We start from the raw sequence: 22399 nt of genomic DNA, 5'->3' as shown, positions 1-22399 counted from the left end.
ATCCACAGCGGGCAAACCAGAGGGCATGGGAGTGGGGAGGGGAGGAAGAGGGTGACGGCCGTACACCACGAAAAATGGGGATTTAGCAGAAGATTCGGAGACTCTGAAGTTGTATGAGAATTCGGCCCATGGTAGAAGATCTGCCCAGTCATCCTGGCGGGAGGAAACAAAATGCCGTAAATAGTCACCCAGGACCTGATTAACTCTTTCTACTTGCCCATTGGATTGGGGATGATAAGAAGAAAAGAAGTTTAATTTGATCTTGAGCTGTTTACAGAGAGCCCTCCAGAATTTAGACACGAATTGGACGCCTCTATCTGAGACGATATGCGTGGGCAATCCATGAAGGCGAAAAATGTGTACAAAAAATTGCTTTGCCAACTGAGGCGCTGAAGGAAGACCAGGAAGAGGAATAAAATGTGCCATCTTGGAAAATAGATCAACGACCACCCAAACAACTGTGTTGCCACGGGATGAGGGCAAGTCCGTAATAAAGTTCATACCAATCTGTGACCAAGGCTGTTCAGGAACAGGCAGAGGATGAAGGAGACCAGCAGGCTTCTGGCGAGGAGTCTTATCCCGGGCACAGACAGTACAGGCCCGCACGAAATCAATAACATCAGTCTCCAGAGTCGGCCACCAATAAAATCGAGAGATGAGTTGCAAGGATTTTTTGATGCCCACATGGCCTGCGAGGTGGGAGGAGTGTCCCCATTTGAGAATCCCGAGACGCTGGCGTGGAGAAACGAAGGTCTTCCCCGGAGGAGTTTGCCTGATGGAAGCTGGAGAAGTGGAGATCAGGCAGTCAGGAGGAATGATGTGTTGCGGAGAGACCTCTACTTCCGAGGCATCCGAGGAACGAGAGAGGGCATCGGCCCTAATGTTCTTGTCAGCAGGGCGAAAATGGATTTCAAAGTTAAAACGGGCAAAGAACAACGACCACCTAGCCTGGCGAGGATTCAGCCGTTGGGCAGACTGGAGATAGGAGAGATTCTTGTGATCAGTGTATATGATAACTGGAAATTTTGATCCCTCCAGCAGGTGCCTCCATTCCTCAAGCGCCAATTTAATGGCCAGTAGTTCTCGATCCCCGATGGAATAGTTTCTCTCCGCCGGGGAGAAGGTCCTAGAAAAAAAAACACAAGTCACAGCATGCCCGGAAGAATTTTTTTGTAGAAGGACAGCTCCAGCTCCCACTGAGGAGGCATCTACCTCCAATAGGAAGGGTTTAGATGGGTCAGGTCTGGAGAGCACGGGAGCGGAAGAAAAGGCAGACTTGAGATGTTTAAATGCGTCTTCCGCTTGGGGGGACCAGGACTTGGGATTGGCATTTTTCTTGGTTAAAGCCACGATAGGAGCCACAATAGTGGAAAAGTGTGGAATAAACTGTCTGTAATAATTGGCGAACCCCAAAAAACGTTGGATAGCACGGAGTCCGGAGGGGCGTGGCCAATCTAAGATGGCAGAGAGTTTATCTGGGTCCATTTGTAGTCCCTGGCCAGAGACCAAGTATCCTAGGAAAGGAAGAGATTGACATTCAAAGAGACATTTCTCCATTTTGGCATAAAGTTGATTGTCACGAAGTCTCTGAAGAACCATGCGGACATGCTGGCGGTGTTCTTCTAAGTTGGCAGAAAAAAATCAGAATATCGTCCAGATAAACCACAACACAGGAATATAGGAGATCACGAAAAATTTCATTAACAAAGTCTTGGAAGACGGCAGGGGCGTTGCATAGGCCAAAGGGCATGACCAGATACTCAAAGTGTCCATCTCTGGTGTTAAATGCGGTCTTCCATTCGTCCCCCTCCCTGATGCGGATGAGATTATAAGCACCTCTTAAGTCCAGTTTGGTAAAGATGTGGGCACCTTGTAAGCGATCAAAGAGTTCCGAGATAAGAGGTAAGGGGTAGCGGTTTTTTACCGTGATTTTATTAAGTCCGCGGTAATCAATACAAGGACGTAGGGAGCCATCTTTTTTGGACACAAAAAAAAATCCAGCTCCGGCAGGAGAGGAGGACTTGCGGATAAACCCCTTTTTTAAATTCTCCTGGATGTACTCCGACATGGCAAGAGTCTCAGGAGCAGACAGAGGATAGATTCTGCCCCGGGGTGGGGTAGTACCCGGGAGGAGGTCAATAGGACAGTCATAAGGCCTGTGAGGAGGCAAAGTCTCAGCTTGCTTTTTGCAAAAAACGTCAGAATAGTCCATATAAGCCTTAGGAAGACCGGATACAGGGGGAACCACAGGGTCACGGCAAGGAGTACTGGGAACCGATTTAAGACAGTCCTTGTGACAAGAAGTACCCCAGTTCTTGATTTCTCCTGTGGACCAATCAAGGGTTGGGGAATGGCGTTGAAGCCACGGTAATCCAAGAAGAATTTCAGAAGTGCAGTTGGAGAGGACCAAAAATTCAATTTTTTCGTGATGAGGTCCGATGCACATTAGGAGAGGTTCCGTGCGGTAACGCACGGTACAGTCCAATCTTTCATTGTTAACAGAATTGATGTAGAGGGGTCTGGCGAGACTGGTCACCGGGATGTTGAACCTGTTGATGTGAGAGGCCAAAATAAAATTTCCTGCAGATCCGGAATCCAAGAAGGCCGTAGCAGAGAAGGAGAAGGTAGAGGAAGATATCCGCACAGGCACAGTAAGGCGTGGAGAAGCAGAGTAGACATCAAGAACTGTCTCATCTTTGTGCGGAGTCAGCATACGTCTTTCCAGGCGGGGAGGACGGATAGGACAATCTTTCAAGAAGTGTTCGGTACCGGCACAGTACAGGCATAGGTTCTCCATGCGGCGTCGTGTCCTCTCTTGAGGTGTCAAGCGAGACCGGTCAACTTGCATAGCCTCCACGGCGGGAGGCACAGTAACGGATTGCAGAGGACCAGAGGAGAGAGGAGCCGGGGAGAGAAACCGCCTCGTGCGAACAAAGTCCATATCCTTGCGGAGCTCCTGACGCCTTTCGGAAAAACGCATGTCAATGCGGGTGGCAAGATGAATAAGTTCATGCAGGTTAGCAGGAATTTCTCGTGCGGCCAGCACATCTTTAATGTTGCTGGATAGGCCTTTTTTAAAGGTCGCGCAGAGGGCCTCATTATTCCAGGATAATTCGGAGGCAAGAGTACGGAATTGGATGGCGTACTCGCCAACAGAAGAATTACCCTGGACCAGGTTCAGCAGGGCAGTCTCAGCAGAAGAGGCTCGTGCAGGTTCCTCAAACACACTTCAGATCTCCGTGAAGAAGGAGTGTACAGAGGCAGTGACAGGGTCATTGCGGTCCCAGAGCGGTGTGGCCCATGACAGAGCTTTCCCAGACAGAAGGCTGACTACGAAAGCCACCTTAGACCTTTCAGTTGGAAACTGGTCCGACATCATCTCCAAGTGCAGGGAACATTGCGAAAGAAAGCCACGGCAAAACTTAGAGTCCCCATCAAATTTATCCGGCAAGGATAATCGTAAGCCGGAAGCGGCCACTCGCTGCGGAGGAGGTGCAGGAGCTGGCGGAGGAGATTGTTGCTGGAGCTGTGGTAATAGCTGCTGTAGCATCACGGTCAGTTGAGACAGCTGGTGACCTTGTTGCGCTATCTGTTGCGACTGCTGGGCGACCACCGTGGTGAGGTCGGCGACAACTGGCAGTGGGACTTCAGCGGGATCCATGGCCGGATCTACTGTCACGATTCGGCTGGCTGGAGGTGGATCCTCTGTGCCAGAGAGGGATTGGCGTGGACCGTGTTGGTGAACCGGTTCTAAGTTGCTACTGGTATTCACCAGAGCCCGCCGCAAAGCGGGATGGTCTTGCAGCGGCGGTAGCAACCAGGTCGTATCCACCAGCAACGGCTCAACCTCTCTGACTGCTGAAGATAGGCGCGGTACAAGGGAGTAGACAAGAGCAAGGTCGGACGTAGCAGAAGGTCAGGGCAGGCAGCAAGGATCGTAGTCAGGGGCAACGGCAGGAGGTCTGGAACACAGGCTAGGAACACACAAGGAAACGCTTTCACTGGCACAATGGCAACAAGATCCGGCGAGGGAGTGCAGGGGAAGTGAGGTATAAGTAGGGAGTGCACAGGTGAGAATACTGATTAGGCCTGCTGCGCCAATCAGTGGCGCAGTGGCCCTTTAAATGGCAGAGACCCGGCGCGCGCGCCGGGACAACACAGACGGGGAACGGGTCAGGTACGGGAGCCGAGATGCGCATCGCGAGCGGGCACGTCCCGCATCGCGAATCGCATCCCGGCTGGGAGTAATATTGCAGCGCACCCGGTCAGCAGGTCTGACCGGGGCGCTGCGAATGAGAGAACGCTGCGAGCGCTCCGGGGAGGAGCGGGGACCCGGAGCGCTCGGCGTAACAGACGTGTCCCCAGGCTTAAGCCAGTACATGTCTGGGCCTGTCTGAAGTTTGCTATAGAGCATTTGAATGATCCAGAAGAGGATTGGGAGAATGTCATATGGTCAGATGAAACCAAAGTAGAACTTTTTGGTAAAAACTCAACTCATCATGTTTGGAGGAGATAGAATACTGAGTTGCATCCAAAGAACATCATACCTACTGTGAAGCATGGGGGTGGAAACATCATGCTTTGGGGCTGTTTTTCAGCAAAGGGACCAGGACGACTGATCCGTGTAAAGGAAAGAATGAATGGGGCCATGTATCGTGAGATTTTGAATGAAAACCGCCTTCCATCAGCAAGGCATTGAAGATGAAACGTGGCTGGGTCTTTCAGCATGACAATGATCCCAAACACACCGCCCGGGCAACGAAGAAGTGGTTTCGTAAGAAGCATTTCAAGGTCCTGGAGTGGCCTAGCCAGTCTCCAGATCTCAACCCCATAGAAAACCTTTGAAGGGAGTTAAAAGTTCATGTTGCCCAGCGACAGCCTCAAAACATCACTGCTCTAGAGGAGATCTGCATGGAGGAATGGGCCAAAATACCAGCAACAGTGTGTGAAAACCTTGTGAAGACAGAAAACATGTGACCTCTGTCATTGCCAACAAAGGGATATAACAAAGTATTGAGATGAACTTTTGTTATTGACCAAATACTTATTTTCCACCATAATTTGCAAATGAATTCTTTAAAAATCAGACAATGTGATTTTATGGATTTTTCCTCATTCTGTCTCTCATAGTTGAGGTTATAACCTATGATGATAATTACAGCCTCATCTTTATAAGGGGGAGAACTTGTACAATTGGTGGCTGACTAAATACTTTTTTGCCCCACTGTATATGAGGGGTGGACTCACTTATAGGATATACTGTATATATATATATATATATATATATATATATATATATATATACACATATATATATATATATATATATATATATATGAGGGTTGGAGTCACTTCGTCATCTCTTATGTGATGCCAAATATTTGGTCTCCTAAGAGTTTGATCCCTTTGGAGATTCATTTGCTGATCCCACATTTGGATACATTTATCTCGGCACTTACAGTTTCCTCTTCTGTATAATCCCTGACGACTCAGTCTACACATATACAAATGAGGCTGTATGCTGATCCTGCGGCCGGGCGTCCATCATATGTATTTACATAGGCGTCACCATCGCCCCTGGAGAGCAAACAACTCTACTCATAGACGGCAAACCAGAACTCTGTCCTGCACCGGCACCATTGTCCCACCGTGGTCCTGAATACATCATGACTACATCCCCAGGATTGTATCCTATCATCTTCTTCATTCTTCATTTCTACCCAGCACTGGGCTGCACCGAAACCAAATATAAGACGGAATTTAGCAAATCGGGCGACTTTGTCATCGCGGGATTATTCACTTATCATAAAGCGGATGCATCAACATCCTCCACTCCTCTGATTGACAATTGTGAAGGGTGAGATGGGGGCAATTACGTAAAAATGTTTTATGGGGAAAAAAGTTAATTTGTTGTATAATAAAATATTGTTGAATTGTATAATATACTTTGGGGGGAATTTAACAATGTTGGTGTGGGTCATTGTTTGTAACACTAATATTAATATAATAAAATATTAAGTATAACAATAATACTTTATTATTATTATAATTATGATTATTATTATATAATACATTAATATTATATAATACTTTTTATTATTATTATTATTACTTTTTATTATTATTATTAATAATAATAATAAAAGGTGAGCTGTTGTGAACTTACAACTCCCAACATCCTTCGTTTATAATACTTATGGCCATGTTTCCCAACCAGTGTGTCTCCAGCTGTTGCAAAACTACAACTCCCAGCATGGCCGGACAGCCGTTGTCTGTCTGGGCATGCTGGGAGTTGTAGTTTTGAAACAGCTGGAGGCAACCTGGGTGGGAAACACTGGAGTAATATACATTGGTATTGCATTGTACTATACAAGCGATCAAGTGATTACATTCTTAAAGGGGTTATCCAGGAAAATACTTTTTTACATATATCAACTGGCTCCAGAAAGTTAAACAGATTTGTAAATTACTTCTATTAAGAAATCTTAATCCTTTCAGTACTTTTTAGCTGCTGAAGTTGAGTTTTTCTTTTCTGTCTAAGTGCTCTCTGATGACACCTGTCTTGGGAACTGTTCAAAGTAGAAGCAAATCCCCATAGAAAACCTATTCTACTCTGTGCAGTTCCTGAGACAAGCAGAGATGTCAGCAGAGAGCACTGTTGTCAGACAGAAAAGAACAACTCAACTTCAGCAGCTGATAATTATTTAAAGGATTAAGATTTTTTAATAGAAGTAATTTACAAATCTGTTTAACTTTCTGGAGCCAGTTGATATATAAAAAAAAGTTTTTTCCTGGAATACCCCTTTAAGTCCCTAACGGAGACTAAAAGTAATATGCGACTGTTCGTGCATGCTGGGAGTTGTAGTTTTGTGACAGCTGTAGAGCTGAAGGTTTGGGGTACATTGCTTTTGATCAGCATTTCACAATCCGTGTGCGTCCAGCTGCTGCAAAACTACAACTCCCAGTATGCACGGACTGCTGTTGGCTGTTTGGGCATGCTGGGAGTTGTAGTTTTGCAACAGCTGGAGGCACCCTGGTTGGGGAAACACTGCTTTAAGCAATAATTGTTTTTTCTTACAGAACCTCCTTCAATTCACAAGGTTATCATCTGCTCCAAGCCATGAGATTCACCATCAATGAAATCAATAACTCCAGTCGGCTTCTCCCCAATGTCACCCTGGGCTACGAGCTTTACGACACCTGTTCAGACTCCGCCAACATCTATGGGACCCTCAGGATCCTCTCCCAGTGCGCGGCCCCCTATATAAAGATAAAAAACAACTTCAGTGACTATGAAATGAAAACCATTGCGTTGGTTGGACCGGCCAGCAGCAGCTTCGCTTTTGTTACTGCGAGTATATTAGGGAAATTCCTCATGCCGCAGGTAAGAGACTACACAGTGTCCCCACCAGCAGAATAGTGAGTACAGCTCTGGAGTATAATACAGGATATAACTCAGGGTCAGTACAGGATAAGTAATGTTATGTATGTACACAGTGTCCCCACCAGCAGAATAGTGAGTACAGCTCTGGAGTATAATACAGGATATAACTCAGGATCAGTACAGGATAAGTAATGTAATGTATGTACACAGTGACCTCACCAGCAGAATAGTGAGTACAGCTCTGGAGTATAATACAGGATATAACTCAGGATCAGTACAGGATAAGTAATGTAATGTATGTACACAGTGACCTCACCAGCAGAATAGTGAGTACAGCTCTGGGGTATAATACAGGATATAACTCAGGATCAGTACAGGATAAGTAATGTTATGTATGTACACAGTGTCCCCACGAGCAGAATAGTGAGTACAGCTCTGGAGTATAATACAGGATATAACTCAGGATCAGTACAGGATAAGTAATGTAATGTATGTACACAGTGACCTCACCAGCAGAATAGTGAGTACAGCTCTGGAGTATAATACAGGATATAACTCAGGATCAGTACAGGATAAGTAATGTAATGTATGTACACAGTGACCTCACCAGCAGAATAGTGAGTACAGCTCTGGGGTATAATACAGGATATAACTCAGGATCAGTACAGGATAAGTAATGTAATGTATGTACACAGTGACCTCACCAGCAGAATAGTGAGTACAGCTCTGGAGTATAATATAGGATATAACTCAGGATCAGTACAGGATAAGTAATGTAATGTATGTACACAGTGTCCCCACCAGCAGAATAGTGAGTACAGCTCTGGAGTATAATATAGGATATAACTCAGGATCAGGACAGGATAAGTAATGTAATGTATGTACACAGTGTCCCCACCAGCAGAATAGTGAGTACAGCTCTGGAGTATAATACAGGATATAACTCAGGGTCAGTACAGGATAAGTAATGTAATGTATGTACACAGTGTCCCCACCAGCAGAATAGTGAGTACAGCTCTGGAGTATAATACAGGATATAACTCAGGATCAGTACAGGATAAGTAATGTAATGTATGTACACAGTGACCTCACCAGCAGAATAGTGAGTACAGCTCTGGAGTATAATACAGGATATAACTCAGGATCAGTACAGGATAAGTAATGTAATGTATGTACACAGTGACCTCACCACCAGAAAAGTGAGTACAGCTCTGGGGTATAATACAGGATATAACTCAGGATCAGTACAGGATAAGTAATGTAATGTATGTACACAGTGACCTCACCAGCAGAATAGTGAGTACAGCTCTGGAGTATAATATAGGATATAACTCAGGATCAGTACAGGATAAGTAATGTAATGTATGTACACAGTGTCCCCACCAGCAGAATAGTGAGTACAGCTCTGGAGTATAATATAGGATATAACTCAGGATCAGGACAGGATAAGTAATGTAATGTATGTACACAGTGACCTCACCAGCAGAATAGTGAGTACAGCTCTGGAGTATAATACAGGATATAACTCAGGATCAGTACAGGATAAGTAATGTAATGTATGTGCACAGTGACCTCACCAGCAGAATAGTGAGTACAGCTCTGGAGTATAATATAGGATGTAACTCAGGATCAGTACAGGATAAGTAATGTAATGTATGTACACAGTGACCTCACCAGCAGAATAGTGAGTACAGCTCTGGAGTATAATACAGGATATAACTCAGGATCAGTACAGGACCTCACCAGCAGAATAGTGAGTACAGCTCTGCAGTATAATACAGGATATAACTCAGGATCAGTATAGGATAAGTAATGTAATGTATGTACACAGTGATCTCACCAGCAGAATAGTGAGTACAGCTTTGGAGTATAATACAGGATATAACTCAGGATCAGTACAGGATAAGTAATGTAATGTATGTACACAGTGATCTCACCAGCAGAATAGTGAGTACAGATCTGGAGTATAATACAGGATATAACTCAGGATCAGTACAGGATAAGTAATGTAATGTATGTACACAGTGACCTCACCAGCAGAATAGTGAGTACAGCTCTGGAGTATAATATAGGATATAACTCAGGATCAGTACAGGATAAGTAATGTAATGTATGTACACAGTGATCTCACCAGCAGAATAGTGAGTACAGCTCTGGAGTATAATACAGGATATAATTCAGGATCAGTACAGGATAAGTAATGTAATGTATGTACACAGTGTCCCCACCAGCAGAATAGTGAGTACAGCTCTGGAGTATAATACAGGATATAACTCAGGGTCAGTACAGGATAAGTAATGTTATGTATGTACACAGTGTCCCCACCAGCAGAATAGTGAGTACAGCTCTGGAGTATAATACAGGATATAACTCAGGATCAGTACAGGATAAGTAATGTAATGTATGTACACAGTGACCTCACCAGCAGAATAGTGAGTACAGCTCTGGAGTATAATACAGGATATAACTCAGGATCAGTACAGGATAAGTAATGTAATGTATGTACACAGTGACCTCACCAGCAGAATAGTGAGTACAGCTCTGGGGTATAATACAGGATATAACTCAGGATCAGTACAGGATAAGTAATGTAATGTATGTACACAGTGACCTCACCAGCAGAATAGTGAGTACAGCTCTGGAGTATAATATAGGATATAACTCAGGATCAGTACAGGATAAGTAATGTAATGTATGTACACAGTGTCCCCACCAGCAGAATAGTGAGTACAGCTCTGGAGTATAATATAGGATATAACTCAGGATCAGGACAGGATAAGTAATGTAATGTATGTACACAGTGACCTCACCAGCAGAATAGTGAGTACAGCTCTGGAGTATAATACAGGATATAACTCAGGATCAGTACAGGATAAGTAATGTAATGTATGTGCACAGTGACCTCACCAGCAGAATAGTGAGTACAGCTCTGGAGTATAATATAGGATGTAACTCAGGATCAGTACAGGATAAGTAATGTAATGTATGTACACAGTGACCTCACCAGCAGAATAGTGAGTACAGCTCTGGAGTATAATACAGGATATAACTCAGGATCAGTACAGGACCTCACCAGCAGAATAGTGAGTACAGCTCTGCAGTATAATACAGGATATAACTCAGGATCAGTATAGGATAAGTAATGTAATGTATGTACACAGTGATCTCACCAGCAGAATAGTGAGTACAGCTTTGGAGTATAATACAGGATATAACTCAGGATCAGTACAGGATAAGTAATGTAATGTATGTACACAGTGATCTCACCAGCAGAATAGTGAGTACAGATCTGGAGTATAATACAGGATATAACTCAGGATCAGTACAGGATAAGTAATGTAATGTATGTACACAGTGACCTCACCAGCAGAATAGTGAGTACAGCTCTGGAGTATAATATAGGATATAACTCAGGATCAGTACAGGATAAGTAATGTAATGTATGTACACAGTGATCTCACCAGCAGAATAGTGAGTACAGCTCTGGAGTATAATACAGGATATAATTCAGGATCAGTACAGGATAAGTAATGTAATGTATGTACACAGTGTCCCCACCAGCAGAATAGTGAGTACAGCTCTGGAGTATAATACAGGATATAACTCAGGATCAGTAAGGATAAGTAATGTAATGTATGTACACAGTGATCTCACCAGCAGAATAGTGAGTACAGCTCTGGAGTATAATACAGGATATAACTCAGGATCAGTACAGGATAAGTAATGTAATGTATGTACACAGTGTCCCCACCAGCAGAATAGTGAGTACAGCTCTGGAGTATAATACAGGATATAACTCAGGATCAGTAAGGATAAGTAATGTAATGTATGTACACAGTGACCTCACCAGCAGAATAGTGAGTACAGCTCTGGAGTATAATACAGGATATAACTCAGGATCAGTACAGGATAAGTAATGTAATGTATGTACACAGTGACCTCACCAGCAGAATAGTGAGTACAGCTCTGGAGTATAATACAGGATATAACTCAGGATCAGTACAGGATAAGTAATGTAATGTATGTACACAGTGACCTCACCAGCAGAATAGTGAGTACAGCTCTGGAGTATAATACAGGATATAACTCAGGATCAGTACAGGATAAGTAATGCAATGTATGTACACAGTGGCCTCACCAGCAGAATAGTGAGTACAGCTCTGGAGTATAATATAGGATATAACTCAGGATCAGTACAGGATAAGTAATATAATATATGTACACAGTGACCTCACCAGCAGAATAGTGAGTACAGCTCTGGAGTATAATACAGGATATAAATCGAGATTTTCCTAGCTTGTGACGGAAAATATTAGTTATATGAAGACAGGAGGCGAGTATCTTATGCATTATTCTTTCTTTAATAATGCCCATAGCAGAACTATTCAGTAATCAATTCAAACAGAAAAAACTTCAACTCCCAGCAGTCCTAGGACCACAGAAGCCACTCCTCGTCTGTAGCCACTATATAAGGACTGCCCATACATAGATCCTCCTCTTTCTTGATGCGAACCAGAACCGCACAGAAGATAACTCCACCCAGACATCCGCGACGAACAGCAGCCGTCGGTCATTCAGCCCGGAACAGCAGAAACCCGGAGCAAAGGGAACTTCAGCTTCGTCCCAACGGGGACTATAGAGGAACCAAATAACAGGAACCAAACAGGTCATCCGAACTCAGGAAAACCGCCTCTGCTTTCAATATCCTGCAAAGAGAACAAAGAATCGTAATAGGGTGGGTAGGGAGGGAAGATACTCGCCTCCTGTCTTCATATAACTAATATTTTCCGTCACAAGCTAGGAAAATCTCGATTTATATATCAGACAGGAGGCTCATATCTTATGCAAGTTCAAAGCTAACAACCAGCAATGACAGTAAGAACAATAACAATCAGAGTATTATAAGACTGACATAGACACGTGGTCCTCCGGCCTGAAGTAGAAATGGCGAAAGATGGTCTCCGAAGACCAATCGGCCGCCATCAATAAGTCAGAGAGGGAGCCCCTTGATGTGACGATTTTCGTAGCCATAGCGCCCCTGGAAGAGTGAGCTCCAAACAGAGACACATCTATACCTGCCATCTCCATGGCAGACCGCACCCAGCGTGCTAGAGTAGCGGAGGAAACTGGATGATGTGGTCTGACATATGAGACCAGGAGCTGAGAGAAATCCGGAGAGCGCAGATCCGCCATCTGTGATTCGTACGCCTGTAAACAACGAACCACGCAAAGCCGTGGATGCGCGGGAAAAAACGGGTAAAAAAAACCGAGTGAATACCTGTCTTGGTCCTACGGACCACCGAGAATTTGACTCCCTGAGGCGAAAATTGTCGCCTAGAGATATCCAAAGCTTTCACGTCTGAGACACGTTTGATGGATACCAAACAAAGAAGGACCGTCAGTTTATAAGACAACAGTTTCAGGGAAAGGTCGTCATTGTCCACCCATGAGGCAAACATATCGAGCAACCTGGAGACATCCCAGGTCGATTGATACCTAGGCCGAGGGGGACATTTAAATTTAATACCGCGTAAAAGTCTACAAACCAACGGGTGTTTGCCAATCGGCAAAGAGTCCACAGGGCAGTGATAAGCCGCAATAGCCGATCGGTACACATTAATGGAGCTATAGGATTTGCCAGACTCAAAAGAATCTGCCAGAAAGTTTACTACTACAGACACAGGTGCATGTACGGGATCAACCTGCCGTTGATCACACCAACGAACCCAGAGTCTCCAGGCTGATCGATATGCCGATCTAGTCCCGGGGGCCCAGGCCAGGGCGAGGAGATCCCTAGCTGATCTTGAAAGGTCTTGATCCGTGTCCGGGATCCCGAAACCAACCACGCTAGGAGAGGCAGGTTGCCCTCCATCACCAGGGGATGGAGACTCCCGGCCGGGTTGGTGAGAAGGTGAGGAACTTGGGGTAACAGTCGGGGATAATCCACGATCATCCCCAAAAGAAGAGGGAACCATGGTTGTGTCGGCCACCAAGGTGTGATCAGCACAACCGTCGCCCTCTGGTTCGTCGTATGCAAGAGGACCCTGGGGATCATCTGGAAAGGAGGAAAGGCATAGTGAGTTCCCCTCGGCCAGAGGAGGCGGAGAGCGTCTACCGCAGACGCTTCTGGATCCGGTCTCCAGCTGAAGAAACGAGGCAGTTGGTGGTTGAGACGAGAAGCGAAAAGGTCCACGCATAACGGGCCCCAAAGATGAAGCAACTGCAGAAAAATTGAACGGTCCAGGCGCCAGTCGCTGGAATCGAGAAGGTAGCGAGAATTCCAATCGGCCACCGTGTTGGAGACCCCTGGAATGTACTCTGCTACCGGGATAATGTTGCGAGCTAGGCAAAAGTGCCAAAATTCCTTGGCCAGGTCTGCCAGGATCTTGGATCTGGTACCCCCCAAGCGGTTGACGTACTGAACCGCCGCCACGTTGTCCATGCGTAATAACACACAACAGTTGGACGAACGAGGCATGAAGCTCTTGACGGCAAAGAAAGCCGCCAGAAGCTCCAGTGCATTGATATGCAGGTCGACTTCCGAGGCGGACCAAGTCCCTCCTGTGGAAATCTCCCCGCATCGAGCGCCCCAGCCAAGACGGCTCGCGTCCGACTCTATGATGACGTCCGGACGCGGGTTGAAAATGGCCTTGCCATTCCACTCGACCGCATGACGAAGCCACCAATGTAACTCCTCGGTAGCCGCCGGACAGAGGGGTACTTTGTCCGCGTACCTGAGACCCTGGCGCAGATGTAAGATCTTGAGCCTCTGAAGGGCTCGGTAGTGCAGGGGGGCCGGAAAGATGGCCTGGATGGAAGCCGCCAGGAGCCCCACCAGGCGCGCCAGAATCCTTAATGACAAGCATCCTTTGCGCAAAACCGCCCTGATTTCTTTGCGGATCAGGGCTAGTTTGGACTTGGGGAGCCGCAGTAGTGCGCGATTGGTGTCCACCAAGAAACCCAGGAACTCCATTTCCTGAGCCGGGACGAGAACCGACTTTTCTCGGTTGACCACGAAGCCTAGAGTATGTAGCAACGATATTGTCCATGACATGTGAAGAGAGGCCTGAGATTTGGATCGGGCCATGATAAGAAGGTCGTCTAAGTAAATGATCAGACGAACCCCCCTGCTCCTCAGAGCCGCCACCACCGGTTTCATCAGCTTGGTGAAGCACCACGGGGCGGATGATAGGCCGAACGGAAGGCACGTAAACTGCCACAATCTGCCCCTCCAAAGAAAACGGAGGAACTGTTGTGACTCCGGGTGTATGGGAACGGTAAGGTAGGCGTCCTTCAAGTCCACCTTCACCAGCCAGTCTCCTGGCAGCAAAAGATCCCGGAGTGAGTGAATTCCCTCCATTTTGAAATGGCGATACATGACATGTTGGTTTAGGTCTCTCAGGTTTATGACCGGGCGGTAGCCGCCCCCTTTCTTCCTCACTAGGAAGAGGTTGCTTATGAACCCTAGGGAAGATGGGTCGGACTCCATGATCGCATGTTTGGACAGGAGATCTCGCACCTCGTTGTCTATGAGGATCGCGTTTTGCTCCGAGAACCGGATAGGGGTTGGAATTACACCCAGAACCGGTAAGGACTGGAGTTCTAGGTGAAACCCCGCCACTGTCTGAAGGACCCACACGTCTGCCGTAATCGCAGACCAGGCTTGGGTAAAATACATCAGTCGCCCCCCCACAGGTATATGAGAAAGTGGTCTGTATGGTACACTCACCGGTAGAAGGACGGGAGCGGGGGTATCCACGTCCGCCACGACTTCTCCAGGGTCGACCACGAGGAGGGAAGAATGGGGATGGTTGGACCACTGGAACGGTGTAGGAAGGAGGAGCCTGGGAATACTGGTATTGGGCCACTGGTCTGCTCTGTGGCCTGTAGGGAGCAGAACGGCCGGCAGATCGGCCTCTACTTCTGCCGGCCCGGGGAAAAATTTTACTGGACCCCGATTTTTTAAGGGAAGTTTGGGCCTTATCTAAGCCGGTAAAAAGGCCGACAAATCTGTTGACGTCCTTCATCAAACTATCTCCGAAAAGCATGCCTGCTGCCGAGGGACCGGGTTCGGTCTCGGCCAAATGGGATAGTTGCGGGTCGAGGCGCATCAGGATTGACCGGCGTCTCTCGACTGAGCAGGTGGTGTTGGCAGTACCTGCCAGGCAAATGGCTCTCTGGGCCCAGCCGCGGAGCTGACGGACGTCCACGGGTTCTTCCGACGCCGCAGCATGCTCGGCTAAATTAAGGATCTTAGTGAGTGGACCCATTAAATCCAGGATACGCTCCTGTATGGTTTTGAAGGAACGTTCTATTCCCTTCTTAGGAAATTTACCCGATTTTAATAAGTATTTCATCAGGATAGGGTCCACCTCCGGGGTAGCCACCACCTTATTGGGGATAAAGGGTCTAGGGCATTCTGCCCTCAGCTTATTACGGCTGGACCTATCCAGGGATTTACGAGCCCAGAGCTCTACATATTGGGCCACGTGGGGAAGTGGAGACCAGTCGCCTGATCTCGGATGGGAGATCGCGTCTGGGTGAAAAAGGGGCTCTCCTGTGGAATCCAGGACAACATTGCCCTGCATGGCAGGGTTGGCGTCGGTGACGAGCGCCGTATCCCCAGCATCCTGTTCAATATTGGGGTCTGACTCGTAGTCCTCAGACTCATTAGATGAACCCGAAGAGTCCTCAGTAGAGGAGTCTACATAGGAGTCGGGTTTAGTGCGCTTAGCGGACTTACGCCTCTTGCCATGTAACTCCCCGAGGCCCAGGGGTCGAGCGGAGTCAGAGGGATGCTGGGGTTGACAGACCGGGGTAGGGGCTGTCTGGAGCATGTTATTATCTTCCCCTGCCGGGGAGTCAGAGATGTGCTTCCTTTTATGGGAAGCCTTGCCCTTTTTTACATGTGGATCTCCGCCATGAAGGGGAGCCGAGATATTGGAAACCTGTTGTTGCAGGCCAGAGGGCATTATGGATGAGGCCAGGGCCGCTTGGACTGACTTATTAATTAAGTCCTGGATCTGGGTGGCAGTCATAAATTGTGCTGCATCCAGGGAAGGACCCTCCCCTCTGAGGGGGACAGATGAGGGTTCTTCAGCCATACTAACTTAATAAAGAATTTCACTGGAAAGTGGAAAAAATAACTGACCCAGGCACAACTAAGAATCTAATAAAGCGGAATAAATTCCGTTAGAGCTGGTAAAAAACCTACTGGGTAAAAAACCTACTGATAGAAAACGGGCTCCGACCTCCACACCGCTAGCGTAGCACTGGCGCTGTGGTGTGAGGTAAGCCCGGAGTATATGAGCCCAGGGGACGAAGTCTCGCGAGACTACGTCCCTCTGGGTCCTGATTGGAGGTCGCAGGAGCGCCTCTCAACCACTGCACGCCGAACGCCGCCCCTTCCCGAGCGCAGGCCACAAAGAGGAGCGGACCAACCAGGGGAAAGGCTCCGCCCCAGCCCGCGCGCGCGAACTCGGACGGAGAAGAAGGTTCAAGTAAAATGGCGCAGGGAAGGGAGGGGGAGGGGAAGGTAGATACGGAGATGCTGAGATGCGGACGAAGCGGCGATAGGGGAGAGGAAATCGGCACCGGAAGATTTCCGTCTCTCACAGCAGAGAATACAGGAGAAAAGGGAAAAGAAAAAATTCTTGCACTGTGAGTACTAATCACCTAAGGGATAGTACCACACAGGTCTCAAAGGTAATATACAGTAATAAAAATCGCTATATAAGTGAACAGTAAATCAAACACATAGAGTATACTTATCTTAGGTCTGCTATGAGCAGAAAGAAAGAGGAGGATCTATGTATGGGCAGTCCTTATATAGTGGCTACAGACGAGGAGTGGCTTCTGTGGTCCTAGGACTGCTGGGAGTTGAAGTTTTTTCTGTTTGAATTGATTACTGAATAGTTCTGCTATGGGCATTATTAAAGAAAGAATAATGCATAAGATATGAGCCTCCTGTCTGATATATAACTCAGGATCAGTACAGGATAAGTAATGTAATGTATGTACACATTGACCTCACCAGCAGAATAGTGAGTACAGCTCTGGAGTATAATACAGGATATAACTCAGGATCAGTACAGTGATAAGTAATATAATGCTCCTATATTTTGCAGATCAGTTACTCGGCCTCCAATGAGTTGCTCAGCCGTAAGCTGCTATACCCATCTTTTTTTCGCACTATCCCCAGCGACAAACTTCAAGTAGAAGTCATTCTGAACTTGCTGCAGAGATTTAACTGGACGTGGATAGCAATAGTGGGCAGCGATGATGTCTATGGCCGGCAGGGCTTACAAGACTTATACTCCTTGGCAACAAGCAAAGGCATCTGTGTAGCTTACCAAGGGTTAATCCCGTACAGCACAGACAGGACCAGCACCAAGAAGATGGTGGCTAACATTGTGCAGGTCCGGGTTCGGGTAACTGTGGTCTTTTCTGCCTATTTTAATGCCAGGATATTTTTTGAAGAAGTGGTTAACGCCAACGTGACGGATTTTGTGTGGATCGGCAGTGAGAGTTGGTCCGTGGACTCGCAGATCGGGGAGCTGCCAGACATCAAGAGCATCGGCTCCATCCTGGGGGTCTCCGTGGCTAAGATCTATTTCCCGCAGCTCATAGACTTTGAGATTAACTATGTTAAATCCATTAAAGCAATGGACTTGGGCCAATATGGCTGCAACCAAATGTGTCAGGAATGTCGCTCATTCACTCCACAGAACATGTCAATCCCCAGTCAGTTCGCCATGTCGGTCGCTTTTAATGTATACTCCGCTGTCTACGCCATAGCTTACAGCTTACACGACTTATTGGATTGTAAATCTGGACAATGCAGGAATGAGACTGTTTATCCTTGGCAGGTGAGTGTCTGTAACCAATGGAAAGGTAAGGGGAGGGGACAGCACATTCAGCTTTTACCAGACACAGCACCACCGTCATCCAATGGCTGTGTCTGGTATTGCATCCTAGTCCATATCAGCCCATTCAGAGTATACAGTTTGACTTTTCTACCAGCACTTACTGGATGATGTTAAAGGTGTTCGCAGGTTATCAAAATATTGTATTGAAGTAAAAATATTATCCCAAAATATATAACTTACTAATATAGTGTTATTACTAAATGTTATCCCCAAATCAATAACTTACTAATATAGGGTTATTACTAATTCTGCTGGCTTTGGTATGTTTTTGTGTGAGGAACCCCTGACAGGAAGTTGTGTAGTCATCTCTCTGTCATTGTGGTGGTGTTTCAGTAGCTTCCCAGCTCCTTCCTCTCTTCTGACAGGAAGTTGTGTAGTCCTATAATTGTCAGTGTGGTGTTATGTAAGCAGTTCCCCGATTCCTCCCTATCTCCTTTAAGAAAGTTTTTTTAGCTCTCTCATTGTTAGTGTAGTGTTGTCTCCGCAGCTCCCCAGTTCCTTCATCTTTCCTGACAGGAAGTTGTGTAGTTCTCTGACTGTCAGTGTTGTGTTGTCTCAGAAGCTCCTGACTCCTCCCTCTCTTCTGACGGGAAGTTGTGTAATCTTCTCATTGTCAGTTTGGTGTTGTCACACCAGCTTTCCATCTCCTCTCTATGAAGTTGTGTAGTCCTGATATAATTATACAGTAACTCGTTTAGGTGTAATATATATACGGCATGGTCAAGTAAAATAATTAGATGATCTACTAGTTATAGAAATAGCTAAAATGACATTGAAAGGGACTTTAATCTTACTGATGTGAACTGGAAAACCAAAATAGCGAGTTCTGCCAGGAGTGCAGATATTCTGAATTCCCTACTGGGGTTATCACTACAATGAATAGATGAACCACACCAGTCGGTGTAGTTTAACCCATTACCGTCCAAGGATGAGCCAGCTCGTCCTGAGACGGCAACCTTAGTATGGTGCGGGCTCACGACTCGAGCCTGTGCCATACCTGATTCCTGTAGCTGGGGGCCGGCGTTAATAGCCGACATATGGCGATTGCCGCGGCCGGCTATTAACCCTTTAGATCGCCGCAGTTAAAGTTGACAGCAGCGTCTAAAGGGACATTTAAACCATCCCTGGTGGTGCAGTGGGGTGGATCGCCCCTCCGCAGCGAGATCGTCCTGTCATGTCACGTCCTATGCTGGCTGCTGTGTTGTGAATGATAATACTTGGCAGGACCAGGCTTTATCAATCAAGTGCAGAGCACACAGATCAATGTGGTTCTATGAAACCACAATGATCTGTATGAGGAATCTAATGATTCCTCCTAAAAGTCCCCTAAGGGGACTAAAAGTGTTTTTAAAAAAAAAATTTAATAAATAAGTTAAACAAAAAGTTTAAAAAAACACCCATTAACCCCTTCCATATTAAAAGTTTAAAACAACAGAAAAGAGGTCTGGGGCGGCACTGTCCAACATACCACCACATAACACCCGTACCTGGAGAGGTGCCGAGATGTGAAGACGCAATCTCTAGGTCAGTCCTTCAGGGCTCCGTGGCAATAGAACCAAAGCAACAGTTCATACCATGTGGAAAGAAGGAATGTTCACGGCACTCGATATGCTGACATCAAATGGCTTCTTTATTTAGACATCGGGAGTGGAGACACGAGGACAGGTCAACAACCGTGCAGCCGCAACTTCTACTGGACCTTACGTCATATCCAGTCTTTCAAACTTAAGTATGGGACCGGCACTTCAAGAGACACCTCCATGCAAAAGTTAACTCTTTCATTGCTGAAGGGCGTGTAGGTCGCACACTAAAGTTTTCACACATAATTAGATGTTCACACATATTAATCTGCTACAAAAAATCGCAATTAATGATAATGTGAAAAAAAGTTATTAAATTATAAAGTGCAAGACATTTAATAAACAAAATCATATGTGAGGTAGAGATCGAAAAATACAATTAGTAAAAAATCTCTCACCTTAAAATATATATGCACGGAACAACTACCTCTTAGTAATGTAATATCCTGACATAAATCCAACCAAGAAGAAAACGTATGACCACGACTACTTAATCCAAACATTAATGTCCCTACGTTCAGTCAGTCCCAGATTTCCTAGGGCTTCTGTTTTCAGGATGATAGATGTTTCATGTTTAAGCAATACATCATTTTTATTCCCACCTCCCACCAAATTTTGTACATGGACGAATCCCATGAAGGACATAGATTTAATGTCACCTCCATGGCATTCTTGTATGTGTTTAAGAAGTTTAGGAGATCCTTTTCCAGTAGTTATTGAACGTGCATGTTCAGAGAATCGGGTATTAATAGATCTAATCGTTTTTCCTATGTACTGTAGAAATATCCACATAGGCATTTAAAGGGGTACACCGGTGAAAACCGTTTTTCTTTTAAATCAACTGGTGGCAGAAAGTTAAACATATTTGTAAATTACTTCTATTAAAAAATCTTAATCCTTCCTGTACTTATTAGCTGCTGAATACTACAGAGGAAATTCTTTTCTTTTTGGAATGCTCTCTGATGACATCATGAGCACAGTTCTCTCTGCTGACGTTATTATAATAATAATTACGCTTTATTTATTGTTGTACTTAGTGGGATTTGATCCCAAGTCCCCAGCTCTGCAAGGTAGCAGTGCTAACCACTGAGCCACCATGCTGCCCTTAGCATACATCTGCTGTGCATGGTTGCTTAAATGGACAGAGATGTCAGCAGAGAGCACTGTGTTTGTGATGTCATCAGTGTTCTAAAAAGAAAGGAATTTTCTCTGTAGCATTCAGCAGCTAATAAGTACTGGAAGGATTAAGATTTTATAATAGAAGTAATTTACAAATATGTTTAACTTTCTGCCACCAGTTGATTTAAAAGAAAAAATGTTTTCATCATAGTACCCCTTTAATGGCATAGACTACTGACTTTGTCTGACAAGTAATATGTTGGTTTACGTTCCATCGAACCCCACCTAACTGGACCACCTGGCCTGGTGACATAAAACAACACCAATGACATGAACCACTTCTAAAATTTCCTATGGGGGTAAATTTAGATAACCAGTCGTCTTGGGTGATATTCATATGACCCTTAATCAACTTACCCCTCAAGTTGGGGCTCCTGCGGAACCAAATTGAGGGGTAAGTTGATTAAGGGTCATATGAATATCACCCAAGACGACTGGTTATCTAAATTTACCCCCATAGGAAATTTTAGAAGTGGTTCATGTCATTGGTGTAGTTTTATGTCACCAGGCCAGGTGGTCCAGTTAGGTGGGGTTCGATGGAACGTAAACCAACATATTACTTGTCGGACAAAGTCAGTAGTCTATGCCATTAAATGCCTATGTGGATATTTCTACAGTACTATTAGATCTACTACTATACATCATAGGGTAATAGTAGTAGTTCTGATCAGTGGGGGTCCTGGGCATGAGACCTCCACCAATTGCTAAAAGGCGCACAGCACTAAGCAGAGTCTCTGCACCCGGAACCCCACCGATTTCTGATATGCCACTAACATCTATGATGTCCATGTACTCTAAGACAGTGTTTCCTAACCAGTGTTCCTCCAGCTGTTGCAAAACTGCAACTCCCAGCATGCCAAAGGCTGTCCGGGCATGCTGGGAGTTGAAGTTTTGCATCAGCTGGAGGCACCCTGCCTGTGTGAGGGACATAACATAAGGTAAGAGATTGTCGACACCTTCTCTAATATATAATAAGCTACGTGCCATACAGATTCTTATGGTGACTTCTTGTGATAATTTGCGCAGTCAGTAAATCCGCCATTCCTTCGTTTTTCTTCCCAGCTCTTACAATATGTGAAGAAGGTGAATTTCACTCTCTACAATCAGTCCATCTATTTTGACAGTAACGGGGACTCGGCCACCGGCTACGACATAGTGATGTGGTCCTGGGATGGCGTCTCCCCATCCTTTAAGGTTATTGGCTCATACAGCAAAGTTGCAGGAAGGCTCCAGCTGACAGAAGAGCTAAAATGGCACACCAAGGATAACTCAGTAAGTCTTAACCGGGCCTCGTACTGCCAATTACCCTAACTTCAGACCTGCTCTAC

The 22399-nt window shown here is 45.7% G+C and overlaps 1 protein-coding gene across 2 annotated transcripts in view; it reads left to right on the top strand.

Moving 5' to 3' along the window:
• The first annotated feature begins 5395 nt into the window (after positions 1-5395).
• TAS1R1 (taste 1 receptor member 1) overlaps positions 5396-22399 on the top strand; it is a 59398-nt gene continuing 42394 nt past the window's right edge. For both annotated transcript variants that reach the window (XM_056542822.1, XM_056542821.1), the window contains exons 1-4: positions 5396-5857; positions 7081-7384; positions 17512-18252; positions 22134-22343. In XM_056542822.1, coding sequence (XP_056398797.1) covers positions 5667-5857; positions 7081-7384; positions 17512-18252; positions 22134-22343 — 1446 coding nt within the window. In that variant the 5' untranslated portion in view covers positions 5396-5666. The remainder of the gene's footprint in view (positions 5858-7080; positions 7385-17511; positions 18253-22133; positions 22344-22399) is intronic.

This window comes from Hyla sarda, chromosome 10 (genome assembly GCF_029499605.1).
Source record: "Hyla sarda isolate aHylSar1 chromosome 10, aHylSar1.hap1, whole genome shotgun sequence".
In the NCBI taxonomy this organism is placed as follows: Eukaryota; Metazoa; Chordata; class Amphibia; order Anura; family Hylidae; genus Hyla; species Hyla sarda.
Note: the sequence above shows the minus strand (reverse complement) of the source record. Positions and strands in the feature narration are given on the sequence as shown.